Source organism: Gorilla gorilla, chromosome 11 (assembly GCF_029281585.2).
Source record: "Gorilla gorilla gorilla isolate KB3781 chromosome 11, NHGRI_mGorGor1-v2.1_pri, whole genome shotgun sequence".
Taxonomy (NCBI): domain Eukaryota; kingdom Metazoa; phylum Chordata; class Mammalia; order Primates; family Hominidae; genus Gorilla; species Gorilla gorilla.
In genome coordinates, this window is record NC_073235.2 from 110,330,982 (window position 1) to 110,350,584 (window position 19,603).

At 42.8% G+C, this 19,603-nt stretch overlaps 1 protein-coding gene across 3 annotated transcripts in view; it reads left to right on the top strand.

Moving 5' to 3' along the window:
- The first annotated feature begins 1,017 nt into the window (after positions 1-1,017).
- CCNYL1 (cyclin Y like 1) overlaps positions 1,018-19,603 on the top strand; it is a 46,389-nt gene continuing 27,803 nt past the window's right edge. Inside the window, exons 1-3 of one of the 3 annotated variants that reach the window (XM_019022591.4) lie at positions 1,018-1,587; positions 16,048-16,122; positions 18,084-18,118. In XM_019022591.4, the coding sequence (XP_018878136.1) occupies positions 1,368-1,587; positions 16,048-16,122; positions 18,084-18,118 (330 nt within the window). In that variant the 5' untranslated portion in view covers positions 1,018-1,367. The remainder of the gene's footprint in view (positions 1,588-16,047; positions 16,123-18,083; positions 18,119-19,603) is intronic. The other 2 variants (XM_019022592.4, XM_055379505.2) reach the window with 2 other exon arrangements.

Below are 19,603 nucleotides of genomic sequence, written 5' to 3' on the forward strand. Positions count from 1 at the left end.
ACGGGCTCGTGCCACCATGCCCGGCTAATTTTTTGTATTTTTAGTAGAGACGGGGTTTCACCGTGTTAGCCAGGATGGTCTGCATCTCCTGACCTCGTGATCCGCCCGCCTCGGCCTCCCGAAGTGTTGGGATTACAGGCTTGAGCCACCGCGCCCGGCCGGGATTGTTTTTAAGGGTTAAATAAATATACCACAGTTGGAACACTGTCTGGCACATAGTGCTTGCCAAATGGTAACTGTTCATCTTCATGGAATCAAGACTGTGGTGCCCCACTGCATGGTTCTCAGTTTTGCGTGAGAAAATCGTGCTTTCTGTGCTGTTTTTAGTACAAGAAGAGAAACCTGGAAGTCCCTGCCTAGAGGAGAGAAACAGGCAAGAAAAGGGAGTTGGCGAGTCCCAGCATTTCAGAGTTGGCAGGGACGAGTTAGGTCCCTATTTTATGGATGAGGAAGTGGAAGGGTGACGTGTCCTCGAGTCTCATTCAAGACCCACAGCCACAACTCTTTATGGAGAGTAGGACCAGGGCCCCAGGGTTGCTATGATCACGTTGCAGGTGAAAACTAACGCTCATTGGAAGACAGGGGCGGAGCACTGAGTTACAAAAACAGTTAACAATTTGGGTGTAACCAAGTTTAGTGAGCAAACGAAAGCTGTCAGACTCGGAAAAAGAGTTGCTAATGGAGCGCACTCTTTACTAATAACGGCTTTCTACAGAGATCATTGATACAGCTTCCAGTTACAAATGCCCGTGCGCTTCCAGTAGGACCGGAAAGCTCCCAGCAGCCAGCAATGAATGAAAACCCGAGTCTGGGATAGCGGCGTGAGGGGCTGGGCAGCTGCCAGGTTGGGGCGGGGCAGCGGGTCACGTGCCTGGCTTCGAGGCGGGCGCCGGAGGGGAAACTCTGAGCATGATTGGTTCCTCCTAACCAGGTGACCGCAGGTCGCGTTCCGGTTGGCAGGCACCGGCCAGGGCCAGCGGCCTTCAGTCGGTAGGCGGCGGCGGAAGGAGGAGGAGCTCCAGCAGCGCTCTCTCCCGGCAGTGGCTGTGCTTCACAGCGCTTGTTGGGTTCCCCACCCCTTTTAAATAAGCCGGGCTGGTCACCGCCCTCGCAGACGAGTCAGCTCAAGGGAGGCGGCGGCAGCGCGGTGGTGGGGGTGCGGCCGAGGCCCGAGCCCTGCCCGGGGCCGGGCCGCGGGGCGGGCGGGCGAACCGCGGGCGAGGCGGCGTCTGCTTGCGCGGAGCAGCCCCAGCGTAGCCCGGGGCTGCCGGTGCCGGCCGCGCCATTGTTGGGGGAGGGGGCGGCTGTTGAGGGCGGCGGAGTAGGGGGCGAGCGAAGGCGGTGGCAGAGAGGAGCGGAGGCTTCCCATGGGGAACACGCTGACCTGTTGCGTGTCCCCCAATGCCAGCCCCAAGCTGGGCCGGCGCGCGGGGTCGGCGGAGCTGTACTGCGCGTCCGACATCTACGAGGCGGTGTCCGGGGACGCGGTGGCGGTAGCGCCCACTGTTGTGGAGCCTGCCGAGTTGGATTTCGGAGAGGGCGAGGGCCACCACCTGCAGCACATCAGCGACCGCGAGATGCCCGAAGGTAAGGAGGCGGCGGATGCCATCCGCCCTCGGGCTCACCTCTGCCCGCCTCCTCCCCCAGAGTCCCCCGGGAGGCATCCGCCGCCTCGGGCTCCTTCCTGCCTGTAGCTGGCTTTCCCGGGGCTGGGCTCCGGGACGAAGGCTGGTTCTGCCTCGCGTCGCCACCCCTTATTCTTTCCCTGCTGCGTCTGGCCAGTTTCTTTCCCTCCTCCTTACCGTAACGCCCAGTTCTTGCTCCCTCTTCCCATTCTCCCAAGCCGGCGTGGGACCCTCTAGTCCGCCGCCCTTCTTGTTTGTAGCTCTGTTCATTGTCTGGTGGGACTTTGCTAAGACTTTTGGGATATATTGTTTTCCTTTTCTCAATGGAAACTCAAATACCTCAACTTCGGAGTACTCATCCCATTCCCTCCCTTAACCCATCCAGATGGTACCTAAGTGAAGGAACCAGGTAAGGGTCTGATTGTTCCTTCCTCCCATCCGTGAAGATAGCTGATGCCCGCGACAGTTTAGACCCAGATGTTTGGGGATTTCTTATCTAGACTCAAAATAGAGGTTGCCATAGGAGACACTATATGGTATTCCTAATAGGTTAAGTCGGCCTGAAAGAAGCTGCTTTATTCCTTCCAACTATAATTTGAACACAGAAAGAAAGAAAATGGGGGGAGGGGCGTAAAATGACTGTGAAGGGTGTGAGAGGTTATTACCAGGGGTGCAGACAAGTTGTTTTTTTGAGACGGAATCTCGTTTTGTCGCCCGCCCAGGCTGGAGTGCAGTGGCGCGATCTCGGCTCGCTGCAACCTCCGCCTCTCGGTTTCAAGCGATTCCTCTGCCTCAGCCTCCCGAGTAGCTGGGATTACAGGCGTGCGCCACCACGCCCAGCTAATTTTTGAATTTTTAGTAGAGACGGGGTTTCACCATGTTGGTCAGTCTGGTCTCTAACTCCAGAGTTCTTGATCCGCCCGCCTCGGCCTCCCAAAGTGCTGGGATTACAGGCGTGAGCCACCGCGCCCAGGGGTTGTTAACTCAAAGGAGTTTAGCCACGGAGTTCTGATTACTTTAAAATTCCCACGGTGACAAATACATCCCCAGCCATTCTCCGGTGACTTAACAGACTTCAATACCTCCTTGTTCTAAAAGAGAGGTGGGGTGGTTCATGGTTAGAAGTTTCAAAAGAGACAAAGTATAAATTTAGACTTAATTTATAATGTAATGGTTTGGAAGTTAAAATGCTAGACCCTGCCTGCTCAAGAGTGTTTGTTTCCGTGGCTCCCCTTCCTTCCGCCCAATCCTGCCAACAGAATCCTGGTCAAAGATGAGAATGTTGGGGTTCGTCAGACTCTAAACCGTTGAGGTAGGGGTGAGGAGAGAGGAAACGTTTAGTTTTTTGCCTCTAGAATTTTGGAAAGAGATAAGTCTAGGTAAAAATAATTCTGGGTAACAGCGTGATTCTTGAATAAAAACTAATTCCTTTGAAGTAGAAAAACATTGTATCATAAAGATGTTTAAATCCAGTGGGCTCATTTGTTTCATTTAAATGCCAGAGATTTCATTACTATAGAAGAAATGTGTTAGAACTCTTATATTTAAACTTTGCTTGGACTCTTAATTTCTTTAAAATAATAATTAAGCTTCATGATGGACATGCCTTTGTAACTAGGAACTACTGTACTTACCTTTCGGAATATTCAAACATTGTGAAAGAATGAACAAATATATTATGTGAGTTAATTGATTGTACCTTTATACACAAAGCATGTAAGTACTTGTGAAAACTTAATGCTCTCTTAGTGGTGTCAGGTAAGCCTCTGAGTGATTTTACACACCAGTTAGTAGATGGGTGGGTGGTGTTGGGTGAGAGCCCCAAATAAGGCTCCCACCCAGTGTACGTGAAAATACATACTTTCATGTTCATTTAATTTAGCCCTTCCAAAATAAGGCCTGTTTATATTCCCCGTGTTGCTAATGAAGAAATGAAGAGTTAGGTATGTAGAATGACTATGTAAGACAGCCACTGAACAGAACTAAGGTTCTCAGTTCTCAGACTGACATGGAGGTGAGATATACCAAGTTCAGTTCTTAAAAAACTTTTAAAAATCCAGAATGCATCAAGTATTTTACCCATAAAATAGTCCTGTTTTTGAGAACTTACTTCGGTCTTGATTAGTTCCTTTCAAAGTTTATTTTACACGATTCAGAGGCAACACTTACATCTCTTTTTTTTTTTTTTTAAGAGAAAGAGTCTCACTGTGTTGACCAGGCTGGCCTCGAACTCCTGGCCTGGGCTCAAGCAGTCCTCCCACCTCAGCCTCCTGAGTAGCTGGGACCATGGGCGTGTGCCATCTTGCCTGGCTCCATCTTATGTCTATACATTCATTTCAGTGGATAAGAATAAAAGTAGAGGTAACAAAATGGCCTAAATATACCCATCAAATAAACAGGTTGATAAATTTTAAAGAGTTTGTTCTGGTAACTGTGAATTGAAGCTGAGAATGCACTGGACAGAGGAATATTAGAAGCTGGCAAGAGGGAAGGTAAGGTACCAGGCATTAAGCATGGGATGATGATAAAGAGTGCTAAATCAGAAAAGTTGGAAAAAGAGAATTTGTAAGCACAGAATTTACCATTGTATGTTAGTATGACAGTTATATTTTTATTTCAATTTGTCTCAAAATTTATTTTTGTGGCATTCAATAAAGTGATAATAGAAATCTCCATTTCGGCATTTGCCTATTATTCATAAGTTTCCATAGAAACATGGCCAGAACACCAAATATAAAGTATAGACACATTGAAAGTTTGCTTTTAATATCTTTATTTCAGACAATTTTATATCAGTCTCCCTGGAAACAGAAATTCTTACTGAGATGTAAAACATTTGGCTGGGCATGGTGGCTCACGCCTGTAATCCCAGCACTTCGGGAGGCTGAGGTGGGTGGATCACGAGGTCAGGAGTTCGAGACCAGCCTGGCCAACATGGTGAAACCCCGTCTCTACTAAAAATACAAAAATTAGCTGGGTGTGGTGGCGGGCACCTGTAATCCCAGCTACTCAGGAGGCTAAGGCAGGAGAATCACTTGAACCCAGGAGGCAGAGGTTGCAGTGAGCTGAGATCGTGCCACTGCACTCTAGCCTGGACAGTGGAGCAAGACTCTGTCTCAAAACAAACAAAAAAAAATTTAGCTTTTCTACAATGAGGAATTATTTTTTTTACTTAGACAAAAATCATACATAAATGACGCTCGGCTTTGTTCTTCAAGCTATTTCTTTTTTTTTTTTTTTTGACAGAGCTTCACTCTTGCCTAGGCTGGAGTGCAATGGCACAAACTTGGTTCAGTGCAACCTCTTCCTCCCGTGTTCAAGTGATTCTCCTGCCTCAGCCTCCCAAGTAGCTGGGATTACAGGCATATGCCACCATGCCCAGCTAATTTTTGTATTTTTAGTAGAGACGGGGTTTCAGTATGTTGGCCAGGCTGGTCTCGAACTCCTGACCTCAAGCGATCCAGCTGCCTTGGCCTCCCAAAGTGCTGGGATCATAGGCGTGAGCCACCGCGCCTGGCCTTTTTTTTTTTTTTTTTTTGAGACGGAGTTTCGCTCTTGTTGCTCAGGCTGGAGTGGAATGGCGCGATCTCGGCTCACTGTAATCTCTGCGCCCAGGGTTCAAGCAATTCTCCTGCTTCAGCCTCCTGAGTAGCTGGGATTACAGGTGTGTGCCACCACGCCCGGCTAATTTTTTGTGTTTTTAGTAGAGTTGGTTTCACCATGTTGGCCAGGCTGGTCTGGAACTCCTGACCTCAGGTGATCCACCTGTCTCAACCTCCCAAAGTGCTGGGATTACAGGTGTGAGCCACCACGCCTGGTCTCGTCAAGCTATTTCTAAGAGATGCTCCTAAGAACCTAGTAAACATTTCAGATAGACTCAAAGTATTTTCTACTACCTTGCCTTTATTTAACGGTATGTCTAACATAACTGACGGTAGTATCAGTAACACAAAATAAGATACTAAGATCTTATTGTCCAATTTTATTAGTACTCTTGACTTTTCATGGAGCATTTTATGTTCTGACATTAGGAGCTTTGCTAATTTGCTGGCTAAAGGCACTCTCTGAAGTGACCCTTTCTATTCTTTTCCACTGATGGGTGAAGGTAGGGAAAGAATTGGCAATGTAATGTGGAAAAACCTCTGAGCAACAGATCTTTCCTCTTTCCAGTAGCTATTTTAAGCCCTCTCTTTTTTTTTTTTTTGCTTTTTTGAATAAAATGTTTGATGTAAAAGACGTAGAGAATACAGAAAAGTCATTGATTATGGTATGCATATGAATATAACATTTTATTTTAGAAAAATGAGATCATTCTATATGAGCTGCTTCATAACTTACAGCAGTGAAATAATGTCATAAATTCCTGAATCACTGCTTGACATCCAGAGAGTGCTCCAGGATATCTTTCCATGCCAGGACACCCTGCTCTATCGCATGCCTTCTAGTAACTGCTTAATGTACCATCAGATGGTTGGAGTATCATTTATTTACTCCAATAATTTATCATTTATTGGAGTATCATGCCTTTATGATTGGGCATCTTTTCTAGTAACATCATACACAGTCTCATTACATTTGATTTCAAGGGTACCGATAAAAACATATTTTGATGACTGATGCCTTGTACCTCCCTGTAGAATTCAGTTAAATCTATGGGTTGAGTCATTTTGTAGTTAAGATATTTTAGTATTAAATGTTCTTATGGGCCAGGTGTGGTGGCTCACGCCTGTAATCCCAGCACTTTGGGAGGCCGAGGCGGGTGGATCACGAGGTCAGGAGATCGAGACCATCCTGGCTAACACGGTGAAACCCCATCTCTACGAAAAATACAAAAAATTAGCTGGGCGTGGTGGCGGGCGCCTGTAGTCCCAGCTACTCGGGAGGCTGAGGCAGGAGAATGGTGTGAACCTGGGAGGCAGAGATTGCAGTGAGCCGAGATCGTGCCACTGCACTCCAGCCTGGGTGACAGAGCGAGACTCCATCTCAGAAAAAAAAAAAAAGTTCTTATGTCAAATTGGAGTTAGCATTGACTTTTCCCTGGACTTTAGAATTCATCATTTAATATTTTTTGTTTCTTGGTAGCCTGTCTTGCATCTTTAATTCTGAATAGCTACCACTTTAAAAGATTTGATGCTTACCACTTTAAAAGATTTGATTAGATGACAAATCAAGAGAGAGCGTTAGAAGAAATCTTAAAAGATGTGGGAAAACTGGGAGAAACTTGACTAGTTTTGGGTGTGCTGAAACAGATGTTTATTGAGTACCTTTAGGTGGCCAGGCTGTGTTCCAGATTTAGGGCAAACAGTGGTATACAAGACAGAACCTCATCCTAACTCTGATCCTTACATTCTGGAGGGAGCTAGGGATAGATAATACATGAATAATCAAGAATGTTAGGTGGTGAGGTGCTGGGGAGAAAAGTAAAATAGGGTCATGGATTGGGGAGGAGGACAGTTACATGGGGGTTGTGGGGGTGAAAGATGGCTGCTCTCCTTACGTGACCTGTGAGCAGTCCTAAAGTGAGAAGGGAGCCTTGTGAGGATGGTTGGCGAGAGCCAGGGGTCCACGCAGACAGTTACTTTGGAGTTCCTTGAGTGGGAGCAAACTTGTTTTTGGCCAAGGACAGAAAGACACGGGGTGGCTGCGGAAGAGTGAAAAGGATGCCAGGACTATGGTGGGTTAAGGCCATGTATGTATAGTGGGCTTTGGCAAAGAATATAGACTTTAGTTGTGATAGGAAACCATTGGAGGATTATACCCTGGGAAATATTTTTAATTCTTTTTTTTTTTTTGAGATGGAGTCTTCACTGTGTTGCCCAGGTTGAAGTACAGTGGCTCAATCTTGGCTCACTGCAACCTCCGCCTCCCGGGTTCAAGCGATTCTCCTGCCTCAGCCTCCCGAGTAGCTGGGGCTACAAGCACGTGCCACCACACCCGGCTCATTTTTTGTATTTTCAATAGAGATGGGGTTTCTCCGTGTTAGCCAGGATGGGCTCGATCTCCCAACCTCGTGATCCACCCACCCTGGACTCCCAAGGTGCTGGGATTACAGGTGTGAGCCACCACGCCCAGCCAATATTTTTAATTGTTTAAGAAAAAGATCAGACGGTGGCTCATGCCTGTAATCCCAGCAGTTTGGGAAGCAGAGGCAGGAGGATTGCTTGAGCCCAGGAGTGGGCTGGGACTAGCCTGGACAACATGCTGAGACCCTGCCTCTACAAAAAGTAAATTAGCCAGGTGTGGTGGCACACACCCATAGTCCCAGCTACTCAAGAAGCTGAGGCAGGAGAATCTCCTGAGCCCAGGAAGTCAAGGCTGCATTCAGCTGTGATTGCTCCACTGCCCTCCAGCCTGGGTGACAGTGAGACGGTCTCAAAAAAAAAGATCAGACTAGCTGTAAAAGTAGGTAGCAAAGTGATGAATAGACAAGTCACAGAAAAATAAATGCAGATGATCCTTAAACACAGCTTCACACTTAAGAGAAATACAAACGAAAACTGTGCTGTGATTTCTCTTCTGTTGGGAGAAGGTCCAAAAACTTGACAATACATTCTTTGGTGTGGCTGCGAAGAGAGTTGCATTCGTGTATTGCTGGTTAAAATGCAAGGTGGTTTGACTCCCTGAAGAGGAATTTGGCATAATCTCAAACATTGCAAATGCATTTAATCCAGAAATCCTGCTTCAAGGAATTTATCCTGAAGGCATACCCCATAAATATGAAATAACATGTGCATAAGGTTTTGTTGCATTATTTTCAATAGCTAAATATTGGAAATAATATGTGTGGTAAGAAATTGGTAAAATAAACTGTTATATCCACACAGAGGAGAACTATGGAGCTGTTAAAAAAAAAAACAACTCTCTTTACTGCTATGGAGTGATACCCAGATATCCAGGATATGTTACATGAAAAAAACAAGGAGGAGAATGTACAGTAATGTACGAAATAATATGTATTTGCTTATTTAAAACAACAACACTGAAAGGAATTCTTGGTGGTGGTGTGTGACTGTTTTTCCCTTAATTTCAGAGGCAGCCAAAGTGCATATTTGCTGAAGATGTTATTTTGGTATGGGCTTTCCAATAAATGCTAACTGTTCACTTTTGCTTTTAATTTGTGAAAACTTTGTTTTATAATTTATTGTGCGTTATGTGGTATATAGCAATTGCTTTTTTTTTTTTTTTTTTTTTTTTTTTTTTTTTTTTGTGATGGAGTCTAGTTCTGTTGCCCAGGCTGGAGTACAGTGGGACGATCTCAGCTCACTGCAACCTCCACCTCCTGGGTTCCAGCAGTTCTCCTGCCTCAGCCTCCTGAGTAGCTGGGACTACAGGCATGTGCCACCATGCCCAGCTAATTTTTATATTTTTAGTAGAGGAGGGGTTTTGCCATCTTGGCCAGGCTGTTCTTGAATTCCTGACCTCAGGTGATCTGCCAACCTCAGCCTCCCAAAATGCTGGGATTACAGGTGTGAGCTACTGCGCCCGGCTTATAGCAATTGCTCTTGCATTTCATTTTATTCTCACTATATTTTGAGTTAGGTAGTATAAGAATTATACTTGTTTTACATATGAGAAGACAGGCTTTGAGAGGTGTAAATTGAGTTTTCCAAGGTTTTTTAATTTGTTTTTTGTTTTTGAGATGGCCTTTCTCTGTTGCCGAGGCTGGAGTGCAGTGGTGTGATCATAGCTCACTGCAGCCTCCACTTCCTGGGCTCAAGTGATCCTCTTGCCTCAGCCTCCCAAGTAGCTGGGACTAAGAGTTTTCCAAGGTTTAAAAAGATAAGACTTGGTATGGTCAGGTGTGGTGGTGGCTCATGCCTGTACTCCAGCACTTTGGGAGGCTGAGGCGGGTGGATCACGAGGTCAGGAGGTGGAGACCATCCTGGCCAACATGGTGAAACCCCATCTCTAATAAAAATACAAAAATTAGTTGGGTGTGGTGGCACATGCCTGTAGTCCCAGCTGCTTGGGAGGCTGAAGCAGAAAAATCGCTTGAACTCAGGAGGCAGAGGTTGCAGTGAGCCGAGATCATGCCACCACTGCACTCCAGCCTGGGTGGTACAGTGAGACTCCGTCTCAAAAAAAAAAAAAAAAAAAAAGGCTTGGTAGATCAAGAATGTAAATTTCAGATATATGGCATATAGGATTAGAATTTATAGAATGACTCATGGGCTTCTTTGGATACTGCCTTTTTTCCACCTTTTTTTCAGTTAATTAAGCTTTAGAGTTAAAATAATAACATTGGATAATGAAAAATGAAATGGAGGTACTTGTAACCCAGACTTTTTTTTTTTTTTCTTCTCTGTATGAGACAGGGTCACAACTCTGCCTGTCGCCCAGGCTGGAGCGCAGTAGTGCCATTAGAGCTCACTGTAACCTCAAATCCCTGGGCTCAAGCTATCCTGCCACTTCAGCCTCCCAAATAGCTGGAACTATAGGCATGTGCCTCCACACCCAACTAATCTTTTAAAAAATTTTTGTAGAGATGGGGGTCTCACTATGTTATGTTGCCCAGGCTGGTCTTGAACTGTTCTCAAGTGATCCTTCTGCCTCAGCCTCCCAGAGTGCTGGGATTACAGGTGTGAGTCACTGCATTTCACCCAGAAATATTCTTAAAAGTCTAAAAAAGGAGTTAAGTGCTATTAAGAAATACACAGAGGGAGAAAGGTATACTATAGCATATGAAATGTCACAGCTCAGTCACGATCACTAAAACATAGATTGAGGCGTGAAGGTAAGTTAAAGCAAGACTGAACACTGACATAGAAGGAGGTAGAGAAGTGTTTCGGAAACCAGATTTAGGATTGTCAGAAGCTAGGAAAGCAAAAGCAAGGCATGAGTGAGCATGAGACTGGAGCTTGGCTGTGTACTGTGTGACCTCAGATGAGGCAGGGCAGCTCAAGACCCATCAGGTAAGACTTACCTGATGGGTGGAACGTGTGAACTTAGATAAAATCTCAGAGTTTACATCATAGTTGAGAGGTTTGAAATGTTTGTGTTATGGACCGTAAGACTAATACAGTGTGCAGTATGGTAGAGCAGGTCAGTAAATGCAGTAAGCCTTTAAATAAACAGATGCCCAGCAGTTGGCCCAGAAACTGCCAATGTCTCCTGTTTAATTGGGATATATTGAAATCAGTAGGTTGAACTCAATCTCTTTGTCTGAAATATGCTGCTTCTGTCAGTTACTTTCTTGGTTGCTGCCCTCTCCCTTTAATATTTTGACAAGAAAAATCATTTCTTTACAGTTTACGATTGCATAATTTTAACACTTTTAGCCTTTAGTAATAATGCATTTCATTTATTCTAAGTTCCATATTTTTACATTTTTAATTAACATCTGTGAAATTGAGATGGCTGATAGATTCAAGGAAAAGCAGTGTTCAATGTCAGTGGATCTTACAGATTTCTTCCCCTGAGGGGGGTGTTTATATTAAGACCTGAGTTTAATTTTTTTTTGTCTTACTTGCCCCCCATCATACTATCATGCTTTCGAATTAAGTTGCAATTTAAATTGATAATACAAAACTGGTGGGTCTTAAAATACAATTTTATACATAACCCCTAACCATGATATCAAAAACTATTTCTTCTAGTTTCAAACATTCTTAGGAGTTTTCTGTTTTTTATTTGTTTTGAGACAGAGTCTTGCTCTGTTGCCAGGCTGGAGTGCAGTGGCGCCATCTCGGCTCACTGCAACCTCCGCCTCCTGAGCTCAAGCAATTCTCCTGCCTCAGCCTCCCGAGTAGCTGGGACTATAGGCGCAAGCCGCCATACCTAGCTAATTTTTCTTTTCTTTTTTTTTTTTTTTGTATTTTACTAGAGACGGGGTTTCACCATGTTGCCCGGGCTGGTCTCGAACTCCTAAGCTCAGGCAATCCGCCCACCTTGGCCTCCCAAAGTGCTAGGATTACAGGCATGAGCCACCGCGCTCAGCCCATTCTTAGGAGTTTTTAAAAAAATAATTTTTGAAGGCATTCACATATAAGATGCATGGTAATTGATGAGTTTCTATTTTCCAGACATTTCTCTAAATTTTGTATGTGCATGTTTGTGGAGCCTAATGCCTTAATAGTTGGCAGTCTTACCTTTGTGGTAGTGAGAATAGAGTAGTGTCATTTATCAGAGTCTCCCTAGGTTCTTGGGGAAAGAGTTAATGGAGAGTGCAGAAATGATACAGTGTGTGTGTGTGTGTGTGTGTGTGTGTGTGTGTGTGTGTGTGTGTGTTGGTGTGTGTGTGTATGCATACTTTTACCATCTAATGGCTTAAATGTCCATTCTGTAAAATAGCAATGTGTGGTATTTATTGTTAGTGCAAGTTATATAGCAAATTGTATCAAATAAATAAATGCAAGTTACAGCCATGCTGATGTTCCTCATTCACATCAGTAGGAATTTTTTTTAAGCATCCAAAGCTGTGGTAGGAGCTAAAACTGGTATAATTGGTGGCATTATATCCTAATATACCCTTAACTCCTTTAGAAAGCAACTGAGCACTATATATTGAGCGATGAAAACAATCTGACCTTTTGATCTGATTGTCCCACTTTTTTGAAAAATCTTTCCTAAGGAGATTTTTAAAATAATTTTAAAATACCGTAAAATTGAAGGTTTTCCTCCTAAGAGCAGAGCTTTGTAAGCACCTAAGTCCCCAACAATATGGGATTGGCTGAGTAGAGTATAGGAATAACACTTGATGGACCATCATTTATCCATTACACAGTAAATATTCTCCATTGGAGTGGAGATCATTTGTAAAATAAGACCTAAGTTGTATATGGATTAGAGCTATTTTTTTTAACAAGCATAAGAAAAGCAACTTAAGGCTGGGCACAGTGGCTCACACCTGTAATCCCAGCACTTTGGGAGGCCGAGGCGGGTAGATCATGAGGTCAGGAGTTCGAGACCAGCCTGGTCAACATAGTGAAACCCCGTCTCTACTAAAAATGCAAAATGTAGCCGGGCATGTTGGCACATGCCTGGAGTCCCAGCTACATGGGAGGCTGAGGCAGGAGAATTGAACCTGGGAGGTGGAGGTTGCAGTGAGCCAAGATCAGGCCACTACACTCCAGCCTGGGTGATAGAGCGAGACTTCGTCTCAAAAAGAAAAGCAACTTAAAGTAATGGTTGTAAGTTTATAATTTGTAATTTGTTTGTAATTTGCAAATGAAGCATTATTTTGACTGTTGCAAATTTCTGTTCATGATAAGATATTAAAGGAATGAGCTAGAGGCTTTTACCTATCCCCACCTTTATAAAGTGTGATCACTTCAGTATTGTTGATAAACCAGGCCTTTTACTTGCAAGTTCAAAAAATCTATCTCAAAATAGTTAAAAATTAAAAAAAAACTGTACAACCAGGGATTCACATAGTCAGTTAGGGACTACTTGACCCAGGAATTAAGTGATCTCAGAACTTGTGTCAGTTCTGCTCTTCTGTTGATCTCTCCTGAAAAGACACCCTTCATGATGGCAGAGGAAGCCACTGGTGGCAGCTCCTGGCTGGCTAGCAGTGCTAGAGTACAGCCCTGCCTTTCTCCTTTGGTTCTTGGGAAGTCCCAAGAGAAATGTAATTGATTGGCCAGCTGTAAGTCACATGCCCACCCTAAAACCCCTGAGTTGAGGGAGTGCCAGCTTGTTACTTGGGCTGATTTGGCTTTTTTCTCTATATCTTATCATTTCTTTTATCCTAGTTGCCTTGGATTTTTTTTTTTTTTTTAAGATGTAGTCTTGCTCTGTTGCCCAGGCCGGGGGGCAGTGGTGTGATCTTGGTTCACTGCAACCTCTGCCTCCTGGGTTCAAGCGATTCTTCTGCTTCAGCCTCCCGAGTAGCTGGGACTAGAGGCGCACGCCATCACGCCTGCCTGATTTTTTTGTATTTTCAGTAGAGATGGGGTTTCACTGGGTTGGTCAGGCTGGTCTCGAACTCCTGACCTCATGATCTGCCAGCCTCGGCCTCCCAAAGTACTGGGATTACAGGCATGAGCCACCATGCCCAGCCGCCTTGGAAATTTCTTATATTTACACAGTAGCACATCTTGGTTTTCTTATATTTAAATACATAGTAGCACATCTTGATTTGGGGCGGGGGAGGTGTGTGTGTGAAGCCGGTTCCTCTTTGATTTTGGTACTTAATTTTCCTGGACTTCCATTGAAAATTCCTAATTAAACTTTATCATGACATAGGTACTGATTCATAATATGGCTTCTTCTGTAAACATTAGTTATTTTTTAGATTCAAATGGTAGTATATTTGCTTTCTTTTCGAAAGGAAGTAGTCATGAATCCTTTTAGAAGCTTTAGGTAGAGGCTGGGTGTGGTGGCTCACGCCTGTAATCCCAGAACTTTGGGAGGCCGAGGGGGGCAGATCACAAGGTCAGGAGTTTGAGACCAGCCTGGCCAGCATGGTGAAACCCAGTCCCTACTAAAAATACAAAAATTAGCCGGGCATTGTGATGCGTGCCTGTAGTCCCAGCTAGTTGGGAGGCTGAGGCAGGAGAATCACTTGAACCCGGGAGGTGGAGGTTGCAGTGAGGCAAGATTGCACCACTGCACTCCAGCCTGGGCGAAAGAGTGAGACTCTTATCTCGGGGGAAAAAAAAAAAAAGGAGCTTTAGGTAGAGGCAGCTGTGAAAGTCTCTGCCTGTCATTTTGTGCACAAATGATTTTATTTTTCCAAATAGCTTAAAATTGTCACATCATCTTTTCAAGATGTGGAAAAATTTCAAACATAATTTTTGTGTGGGTCTTTTACATAAGAATAGTTTTCTCTAAAAGCGGTTTTAAAAAGTTCAGTGAAGGAATTTCCATGGAGAACAAAGCAGTTGGTTTAGGTATGTAAGTTTTTAGTGATCTGGCAGTACTATTAAAATGGATGATTCATAATTCATTTTAACCAGGAAGTCCCAAAATTATGTTCATATAAGATTCTAACCAAATTACTTGGAAGAGAGAAAAGGATTCTAGGTAGATAAATTTGTGAAATGCTGAATTAGACAGTAATCACTACTAGACTGATTAGTTTTTAATATATCAATGTGCGTTTTGATTTTGTAAGAGCCAGGGATAGATTATATTGTCATTTGACCACTAAATCGCTTTTTTAAAAGTAGAGCAATTATATTAATATGTAGTTTTGGGAAATATCGCCTTAACTGTTACTCTGGATCTTGGCCCAGTTTCTTACAAGATTGGTTAAGATAAGTGGCTTGAAATGGACCTTGCTGGGCTGGGCGCGGTGACTCACCTCTATAATCCCAGCACCTTGGGAGGCTGAGGTGGGTGGATCACCTGGGGTCAGGAGTTTGAGACCAGCCTGGCCAACATGGTAAAACCCCGTCTCTACTAAAAATACAAAAATCAGCCGGCGTGGTGGCAGGCACCTGTAATCCCAGCTATTTGGGATACTGAGGCAGGAGAATTGCTTGAACCCTGGAGGCGGAGGTTGCAGTGAGCTGAGACCGTGCCACTGCACTCCAGCCTGGGCAACAGAGTGAGACTCCATCTCAAAAAAAAAAAGGACCTTGCTGAAGAATATCATAGATTTTTATTTTTTCCCCTCGTGACAATTTTTATTATACCATATTATGGCAAAGTTTGTTTCATGAAAATTCAAGAGTCTGTTTTGTAGTCTTGCCTAAATATATTATCCAACTTTGGTGCAAGGTGGACTACAGGCAGGTTTATCTTGACATAGATAGGGGCAAAATTTTTTAGAAACAGCCCTAAGATCTGCTTTAAAACGTACTCTTGATGAAACACCAAATTAACCATGCTGTTAGAAGGAAGAAGTGAGAAATTGAGGGCAAACGTTAATCATTTTCTAACATGTTCCTGTATGTTAGAACACAGAACTTCCATTCAGTCCTCTTAAATCTGCCATGATGAATGGCCCCCCAAAAAACCACAGCTAACTAAATTAGTTTACTTGTTGAATGGAGTTAGAATTAGCCGTTTAATTGTCTAAAGAACATTTGCCAAAAACAACTCTTTGTTTTACCATATTTGATGTATTGAGCTGGTGCCTAACAGTAACTGGCCACAGCATCAGTTGCTACTTGAGATTGTTCTTGAAATGTGCTAGTAATAGCAGCAGAGAGGAGAGTGTGGTTATATTTCTATTTGATAAGTTGAAGGAGGAGGGCATGTGTATGATTCATCTAACATTTGTACCAGATTATTTAGGTGCAGATTTTTTATTAAAAGTCTCTGACATAGCCTGGTTTTGTTCCACGTGTGTGGAGAGATTCTACAATTTTGCATTCCCCAGGAGTATTTTTGTATTGTCTTTATTTCCTTTATATTTACTACTAAAAACTTATCTGAAGACTGTTAAAAGTGATTAAAATGGATGTGTATCTATTTCAGAAATCATCTTTTCTACTCACCTAAAGTATCACATCTTTTTCCTCCTCTTCTATAGATTTAGCTTTGGAGTCAAACCCTTCTGACCATCCAAGGGCAAGCACAATTTTCCTGAGCAAATCTCAAACGGATGGTAAGACAGTACTGTTTTTTCCTTCCAAGGAAAAGACTGAAAACTATTTCTATTTTATTGGATGTATTACAGAAGGTATTTAGAAGAACTGATGTGTTAGTTTAAATTTTTCTTTTCATATGTTCACTGATTTTAATATGTGATATACTTTCCTTTAGTTGTGATTGTTTAGTAATAACATGTAGACCTATTTACAGGTTTTGCCACCTTTTTATAACACAATTAATTGGCCACATGATTTAGTAACATGGATTTTTTTTTTTTTTTAAGAGGCTGGAGTGCCTTTATTGCCCACGCTGGAGTGCAGTGATGCGGCCTCAGCTCACTGCAGCCTCCATCTCCCACGTTCAAGCAATTCTCCTGCCTCAGCCTCCCAAGTAGCTAGGACTACAGGCATGAGCCACCATGTCCGGCTAATTTTTGTATTTTTAGCAGAGATGGGGTTTCACCATGTTGGCCAGGCTGGTCTCAAACTCCTGACCTCGTGATCTGCCCTCCTCAGCCTCCCAAAGTGCTGGGATTACAGGCGTGAGCCATCTGGCCAGTATCATGGATTTATGCTTATTTCTCCGTACTTCTTTGACCTCTTTCCCTTGCTCCAAAAGAGTACATTTTAAAGATGAATGATAGGATTTAAGCTGCAGCTTGGTTTCATTTGAACAACAAAAAATCAGTTCGTATACAAGGATTGAATCTGTGATTTTGGCTTCCTTTTATACAATGCTCTAACCACATGAGCCTATCACATTCAAATTTATGCTACTCAGAACTTTTAAGCTATTAACTTTTCCATCCTAATGTAGTGTAAATATAAACCTGCCCCATGGTGTTTCCCAGAAGGTTAGCCTCAGCAAGTGAAACTTACGTACATTTTCCTTGTCCTGCTTGTTTTAGGATGAGAATCAGAACTGTTGTATTTTTCTGTACTCCTGTTTATCTTCCTTAAAATTATGTTAAATCCTAATTTATTTGCTAAAAAGCTATATACAGCCAGGTTTTTCATTTGATTTCAACAGCAAGAATACAAGAAGTGGGGCTTCTATCATATTTGAAGTAATGCAGCACAACACAAAGCAGGGGGGTTGTAAGCAGCATTTTCGAAGCTCGTGTGGACTTTGTCTTGAGCTGGTCGTTTCTGGTTAGGATAGTTGTATTTCTCAGTTTCTTTCAGAGCCGTAGGCTTCTCACACAGACAGAGTGTGGAAGCAGTAAAAGAAGAGCTATCCTATGCTCCTCTTTCTTCAGTGGTAAGGAGTGTGTGCTTGTGATACTTATCTAGCATCAAAGGAAGAGGCAGTATAGGAAACAAAGCGTGGTCCAAGTCCCTCTTGGAGCTTTTATTCTTCTGGCCTTTGTTAAAATGACTTTATGTGCTGAATATACCATGTTCAATTAGGTTAACATTCATTTTAACATTTAAATTTAAGGAAGTTTACTTTCCACTTGTGTAAAGACCCGTTTATTTTTTCAGTAACATACTAGTAGATGACCAGTAAGTGGTTCAGGATGTTTGCAGTGATTGTGGTCAGCTAGAGATTGGCACCTAGCCAGAAACTGGTTCTTAGAGCTGTCAGGTGTTCGATCTTGGTAATTAAAGTAAGCTACCTGTAAATGTAGAATTAAAAAATACTACTGGATGATGGTTCAGATATGCAACAGGGAAACCTATTAGCTAAATTTCTCATTTAGCATAATTTGTTTTGCCCCTTTCTTTTTTATGTAGGGATTCTTTCATTTCCATGTAATAGAATATCTGTCAGTTCAAAAAGTAAAACTAAGTTTTTAGATTTTATTTTATGGGATTCATCTTGCCAGATGATTTAAATGATGAGTTTTGTTGGAAATTATTTTTTAAATGGAATTTTATCTCATTTTGTATATTGTTAATCAGATGATTAGCAACTACTTTTATACTGTGGCATTTGTATCAGAATTGATCAGCTAATTTTTTTTATTCTTAGTGCGAGAAAAGAGGAAGAGCAACCATTTAAACCATGTAAGTAAACAGTTGGAAAGCTAAGAAATTAACAGTTGAATTAAAAGTATGTCTGTCATGATTCCATAAAAATATAATGGGGACCCAATACTGTTAGTATGGGCCTCTTTTTGTGGATTTTCTAAATCATTTCTGTTTTGCTGAGAATCAGATTTATGCAGGAAAGTCTTTGACTTAGTGTACCCCATTGTTAAGGGTTTCTGACATTTAAGTTAAATTTCATTAATTTGGTTGTGGTATAAATATCTGCCTTAAATATTTTTGCCTAAAGTTTTTAATCTTTTTAAAAATCAAGTAACAAAATTATAATAGCTAAGTTCATTTTTAGCACTATATGTTGACTTCCTGTCATAACAAGTGAAAATTTAGCTTCTTCACTCCACCATGACCTTATTTTCTTCCCTCTATTTCTCCCATACATACCACATTTTAAATTAAATCAGTAATTGATGTTTACATTGTTATGATTATACAGATATTATTCACTGCTGAGTCATATATTATTCTGTCTTCTCCTTGTACATCCTTTGTTTCTCTTAAATATTTCTGAAATCTGAGCATGTCTGCACGTCTCTTCCTAGCCTCCACTAGCTCACACAGCCAAATGCAGTAGTAACCCTTGGCTGGTCTCCTTGCTTTCATGTCTTTTTGTGTGTGTGTGTGGAATTAATTTCCTGACTATATTCATTTGGCTGTTTTCTAACAGCTACTTTTCCCCCCAAATGTTGTAGCATTTGCCACATGCCTATCAAAAATGTTTTCTATCTACTAAAACACATCTGTTCCATTTTTCTCTTGGAGACAGCTTTCCTCAGCCTTTTGTCATCCTCTTCAAATATAGACAGGTTTTTCCTAAGACTGCTCTGTGCCTGTTTTCCTGGGATATCTCTCTGAAGTCATCTGGGATCTCACATAACTGTCCTTTTGTGTTGGGTCCCCTAAATCCTAGATTCTGTGTTTCCCTCTATCTTGTTATCCTTCCTAGTTGTACCGGAGTACATTTTCCTGGGAAAGGGCCCATAGACAGACATATTTAGAGATCTAGCCTGTCTGAAAACCTCCCTTATTTCTTTCTCTCTCTCTCTCTCTTTTTTTTTTTTTTTGAGACAAAGTCTTGCTCTTGTCCCCCAGGCTGGAGTGCAGTGGTGCGATCTCAGCTCACTGCAACCTCCACCTCCCGGGTTCAAGCAATTCTCCTGTGTCAGCCTCCCAAGTAGCTGGTATTACAGGCGCCTGCCACCACGCCCAGCTAATTTTTGTATTTTTAATAGAGACGGGGTTTCACCATGTTGGCCAGGCTGGTCTCGAACTCCTGACCTCAGGTGATCTGCCCGCCTTGGCCTCCCAAAGTGGGGATTACAGGCATGAGCCACTGCACCTGGCCTTTTTTTTTTTTCCTTTTTTTCTCTTTTTTGAGACAGGGTCTCACTCTGTTGCCCAAGCTGGAGGGCAGTGGTGTGGTCTCGGCTTACTGCATCCTTAACC